At 45.1% G+C, this 6,000-nt stretch overlaps 1 protein-coding gene across 9 annotated transcripts in view; it reads right to left on the reverse strand.

Moving 5' to 3' along the window:
* Positions 1–6,000, reverse strand: part of LOC147239318 (rho GTPase-activating protein 23-like) — a 63,499-nt gene that overhangs the window by 21,794 nt on the left and 35,705 nt on the right. For 4 of the 9 annotated variants that reach the window (XM_086195094.1, XM_086195088.1, XM_086195086.1 and 1 more), the window contains exon 1: positions 3,687–4,687. The exons of 2 other annotated variants lie outside the window; for them this stretch is intronic. In XM_086195094.1, coding sequence (XP_086051220.1) covers positions 3,687–3,902 — 216 coding nt within the window. In that variant the 5' untranslated portion in view covers positions 3,903–4,687. Of the gene's footprint in view, positions 1–3,686; positions 4,690–6,000 lie in introns of those variants that run through there. 3 more of the 9 variants (XM_086195093.1, XM_086195092.1, XM_086195090.1) reach the window with 2 other exon arrangements.

The following is a 6,000-nucleotide window of genomic DNA, read 5'->3' on the forward strand; positions in this document are numbered from 1 at the left end:
ATGAGATGGCGTCTGCAGGACCAACCAGTTTTAATAAATCAACAAAGCAGCAGAAGTGCTGTTTGGAGGTTCTTTGGATTCGAGTCGATGAAGAAGGACAGCCATAGGACAGTAGCAAGCCCACATGCAAGAGATGCAACAGAACTGAACAAAAGGAGCGAACACAACGAAGGTAGCAAAGCACCTCCAAGACAGACACCCGGACCTGAGCAGGTTTAGAGGTCCAGAGGTTGGTGACAGTGTAGCTTGAAGTAGTGTTGGTGAGAGTCACCACATCTATCGCTGTTTACTGTAACGTGTATTGTTAGCGAGCGCTAGCTAAAGCTCATCGACGGTAGGTTACATATGTTGAAACATTTTTGCATACTGTTCATGTGCAAAGAAGAACTTGAAAAAATTCTCTACCTCAAGAATAAAGTTCTTTATTTTTCTTTAAATAAAGAACATTTTTGCGCTAAATTCTGAGTGGTTGCTTAGTATTGAAAATCGAATCGAATATCAATATTTTTCAAAATATCGTATCGAAGTGTGAAATCCAGGATTGTGACAGCACTAGCTGCCACCTAAGGACATCGCCTCCCTGTTGTCCTTCACATTGAGTATGACGACGATGATGATGCTTTTCTTGTTCTAACAATGTGCAGACTGTGACGTGAGCACACAGCAGCAGTAGCTGACACGATGCGTGTTGTTCCCTCAGGACGAAGCTTTGCTCGACTCCCTTGAACCAAGCCCTCATTAACCTGCTGCCCAATTCAGTGGTTCCTCACAAATGAACAATGTTGCCTTTTGCCTTAGGTCAGGTTTTTTTTTGTTTTTTTGTTGGCTACTGAAATAATTTAGAAGAAGAGCTCAACTGATATTCAGACCAAAGCAGTGAGTTGAATTAAAAGAGACACATATCCAGCCTGCACACATCGATGACATCGTAGCAGCTGAGGGATATGTGAGGTTTATGGAGACCTTCAGTCCAGCATGCAAACCCACAAGCAGTGTGTGTTGGAACAGTGTCATTGTCTATGCATACGCAAACAGATGATGCAAAAGCAAACACACACACACACACACACACACACACATCTAATATAGAGCCACGTGAATCTATGTGTGTAGTGAGGGCATCCCTTCCCCTCTGCTAGTCAACAGGCCCCCTCAGTGTTGTATTACATAACGTGTGACAGAGACACACACGCACACACACACACACACACACGCACGCACACACACGCACACACAAATGAATCATATTCCTTTACGTGATGCCAATGGTCAGTCCAGCTCGACAGACCCTGACACGCTTCACACCTCAGCATTGAGGGATAGAACCAGGACATGCGTCAGGACCGTCAGTGATGGCACCCTTTCCACACACTGATCACATCGGACAGGAAAGGTTAAAGCAAGATGGCAGAAAAAGTGTCCCAAGGAGATACACCCATGCAGTTATCAGAGGAGACAGGAGAGGAGTGCAGATGCTACAACACAATCTCCATGACGTCACGGTGATTTAACCTCAACAGCATCAGCAATCCTGCCGTCACTGATCGTCTGCCAGACCACCGAACGATTCATCTGTAATACATCATGATATCTGTGAAACTATGTGATGTACGACGTGTGAGCGGTGTGTTTTTACTTGAGAGCTCTGCATCGTGATCGAGGTATTGATGTCGTATTATGCAACGCACCAGGAATTGTCTGCGTTTGTGCTTGCAGGTCATTTGTAATTCAAATGGCCAAAGTCTTCTCTCTTTTCGCCTTCCTTCCAGTCCGTCTGCTTCCCTCCTTTCTTCTGTGGTCACCTGTCTCCTGCTGAGTCCCTCCTGTTTCTTATTCTGTCATTAGTGAAGTTTGAGGGTTGCTTCAGTCATCTGTCTAGAAATATTCCATAAGCTAAATGAGTAGCTGTGTTTCTCCAAGCGGATGGCTCTCAAAATAGCCAATGCATCCCCCCTCCCTACGAGAGAAATGTTAGCGGGTATTAAGAGTAGAACTTGTGTAGCAGCTTATATCCTGACTGGACAGGCACTATTCTACCACAGTGGTCCTCAAGCTGTTGCCTTGTTGCCTCACGCACGCACACACACACACACACACACACACACACACACACACACACACACACACACACACACACACACACACACACACACACACTCTGTCTCTCTCTCTCTCTCTGTCACGGATGACGGAGCAGGATCAAGTACACTTGGGCATGGTCCCTGGGAGAGATGAGGATCAAACTAGCAACCCTTTGGATACTAGACAGCCACTCAACCTCTGAGGTTTGCCAGCTCTCTCTGATCTTCAAAGTAAATCATTAGAGAAACAACACACGTCTGTGTAAAATACTGGAAAACTCCTGATACACTAACGCTGATGTAGAGTAAAACGATCAATGTCATAATTCACGATCAATGTTGCAACGATGAACGCCTGCAGATTGACGGAGAACTCAAAATTATCGAGCTTGTAAACAACAGACAAAAACACCGTCATGACACTTGGCATTATTGATCACCAAATCTGTCATAAGGATGAAATTGAATATCAACAGCTTAACAACCATATTCTCATTAACATCAGCTGCTTGGGGAAATTCCATCAATGCTCCAGCAAGTGAGCGTGGAATTCTACAAAGGCACAGCTAAAAGTGCACAAGCGGATGTTCAAAAGTGGGATGGCCAGATACTCGCATCCTACTTCAATCCAAACACCACAACAGTAATAACCGCTGTGTGAGGGGGGGTCAAGATGAAGAGGAACATTATCAGAGCCTTTGTTCTAAAGCTCAGTTTTTTCTTTGGAGATGTCAAGGCTCACTTCAGCAGTAGGGATGGAAATCACACCTATCATAGCCAGACAAACAAAAATGGTCTCCTCCGAATTGTTTTCTCTCAGGAAGCAAACCTGATGACTGCCAACACGAGCCAGAGAAAAAGGCCTGGGGAGACGTGGCATACATTTAAGATACGTCCAAGTTGATTACATCATGATTGGGAGAAAATGGACAGGGAAAGAACGCCAGGGATGTGAGAGGAGCTAAGCTTAGCCCTCAGAAGCCGTCACACACCACAAGTAACAATCTCAGAGTTTTCCTCATGATTTCATGCTCACTCCAGAACAAACTGAACAAGCAAATGAGCCACTGAGATCCTAGAAACGGAGGCAGCCACAATAGAACCCTAACCCTAACCCGACATAGATGTGGAGTCACTGAGAGGTAAAAATGTTACGAACTTTGATGAATCTAAATGTCTTGGGTTGTGGATGAAAAGCTCTGACAAACCTTTTGGAATATAGAAGGTGCTGTGTCGCAAAATGAAAACGGTTTAGCAATCCAATCTACCATTGTTGAAATTAAGATTATTCAAAGCAACCCGTGGAATCGGTATTAATGTTGGTCTGTGAACGGAGTGTTGGAGAAACAAGTTGATGGATGCTGTACCAAAGTGCTACCGATGATACTGAGTGCTAAAAGGAAACCAAAAATGTTCAAATCGGCATTTTCACAGCCATCATGACACTTTCATATCAGCTTTCCATTCGATGGTGTTTCCCTGAGAGGTAAATGAAAATATTCATTTAGTCTCATTTTAAACTCAAAAGTTTTTTCAAAGGTTTTGAGGCAGGATTTTTTTTTTTATTCCAATGCCTTTGCCAAAAATATGGGACTACTGTCTTACCCAGGTCAAGCGATGGCGCTGTATGATCCTCTGGGAGCCCCGTCGTCTTGGTGAAGCAATGGGAGTCGTCTTGGGTGAGGCCCTGGGTGAAATAACCCTTAACACAGCCAACCAGATACAGCGAGGCTCTGCGTCACTACAATCCACACCTACAGAACACTGGAAACGCCACTCGTGTCCTGACGGAGCTGGAGCAACACCTGGCACCCTGAGCATAGCCCCTCCACATTCGTACGCACATCTACTGTATGTGCAACCAGCACATGGGGGCTTCAGACACTGGCGATAAGATCATCTACGCACAATCTCACGATGGGGAGAAGTGATTAAGCCACAACCACACAGTAAGACAACTACCTCAGCGTCATGATCAGCACCAAACATCCCCGTTGAGTCACTTGTAATCCTGGCTGGATTTGGCTTCTCTCTTTGAGCTGTTGTTTTCAAAGGTGAGAGGTCAAGCGACCAAAAATGGTTAAGACTTCATTTGTCATATTTCATCTAGTCTCCTGCCATATTGTCTTGAGTTCGTCACTTTTTTTGATCAGTTTGATTTTGTTGAATTTAAGGCACATTAATGAGTCCAAACAGCTGTTCTACCCATCAACCTTCTCTTGCCTTCTCTGCACCGTCATTCAGTCCAGTCCATGGAGGAACTCTTCAGCTTGAATTGTATCCCTTCGCTGTGACCATGAAAGAGCATCAACCCCAGGGCAACTGCTGAGCTTTTTATGGAGGAGTTCATCTAGTCCTCTTCAGAGCTTTCAACTGTCCCCATGTCAGATAAAAGAAGTGGTCCACTGCTGATATGTGGACTGGTTTCCAAACAGCACTCCAGATTTGTGAACACATCCATCCAAGACCAGCGGAACTCTGTTCCTGGATCAGAGCAACTGAGAAGCGCTGCTGCTTAGAGATCCTGTGTGTCCCCCTCCATGCTGGAATTGTAGTGCAGCGTTTGCTGCGCCTGACGATCTTTATTTCTATGTATAGTCCTGCCTCCTCCCAACCATCTCTCCCTCTCTCCCTCTCTCTCTCTGTCACATTCCTCTCATCCTCTAGCTATCCAGTCAAGCCTAATGGTAGAGTAGAGAGTAATGTCTCTCTTTCTGTGCTGCGTCTCCCTGTCTCCTTCTTTTAGACTCAGAACCTGGTGGCTGTGGCTGTTAGACGCACTGGACTTAATATTCATGTTGTAACATTTCTGGACATTCTGCTGACCAAAAACCATTGCACCTTTTTGAGGGAGAAGGAGAAACCAACTTTGACTAAAGTTCAAAGACTAATTTATTACACGTGTCTCTTCTTCAGTGGCTCTTTGTCTCAAACAATGATGCTGTCGGAGCCACGAGGTGTCGGGCGTGCAGGGCTTTCAACAGTAAACTTCTATGAAATAAACAACCTTCAGTCTTTGGGGAGAACAGCAGGCTGGAACTATTTCTTGACAGACAACAGAGAAGCACAGTCTCGTGAGCTCTTGAGGATCGCATGTATCTGAAAACTAATTTTCCCAATTTGATTAATTTTGCATAGAACTGTCTTAATGGGACGCCCTTGAAAACGAGACGCTGCACCTCAAGGGGCTATCCTGAATAAACTGAAATTGAAATGAATAAATTCCATGTTGTTTCTGCTGGTGCGCAAGGCGAGGAAACACCACACTCACACTCCAATTTAAATGCAGACACATAAATCTGCGACATGCACTGATGCTTCAAAATATGAGGCTGCAGGTAACAATTTCTATCTTTAAGAACATTTCTCATGAAGCTAAGCCTGGAGGCTCCACCGAGCTGCTGCCCTGTCTGCACATGAGACAGTCAGCGTTAATCACAAATATCTGTTCTGCAGTCAGTGTGCTGGTTCGGGCAGCATTGCGTTCAAGTGCGTCTGACATTTCTTTCTCTTAGAATCAAACTTTTCTTCGCAGCAATTGTAGCAGTGCTGCCAGGCCGGCACTGCACTTCCCACTGACACCTGAGAGCAGTGAACGTGACAGCCAGAGATGGAAGGAGATGTAGAGGGAGATGTGGGCCGGAGAGATGTTAAAAGAGGGTGACGTTTATGTAAACATCACCCATCAGCCTCTGCAGCTCCCATCTCCTGTCCTCCTCTGGCCTTTTCATGCTTCTTTTTGGTCTTCAACATACTATGCAGCACTTCCTCCTTTCCTTTGCATACATGCGCATTTGTTCCTTTTCCTAATATATAACAGACCTAATATAGAACAGAGCTGCAAACATTGTTCTGGCAGTATGGTGCAAGCCACTCCATTTGAGGAATGTTGGTCAGGAAGGGCATGGAGGCTGAGTCA

Source organism: Aulostomus chinensis, chromosome 23 (genome assembly GCF_037954235.1).
Source record: "Aulostomus chinensis isolate RoL2024-O1b breed Wild chromosome 23, RoL_Achi_v1.0, whole genome shotgun sequence".
NCBI classification, from domain to species: Eukaryota; Metazoa; Chordata; class Actinopteri; order Syngnathiformes; family Aulostomidae; genus Aulostomus; species Aulostomus chinensis.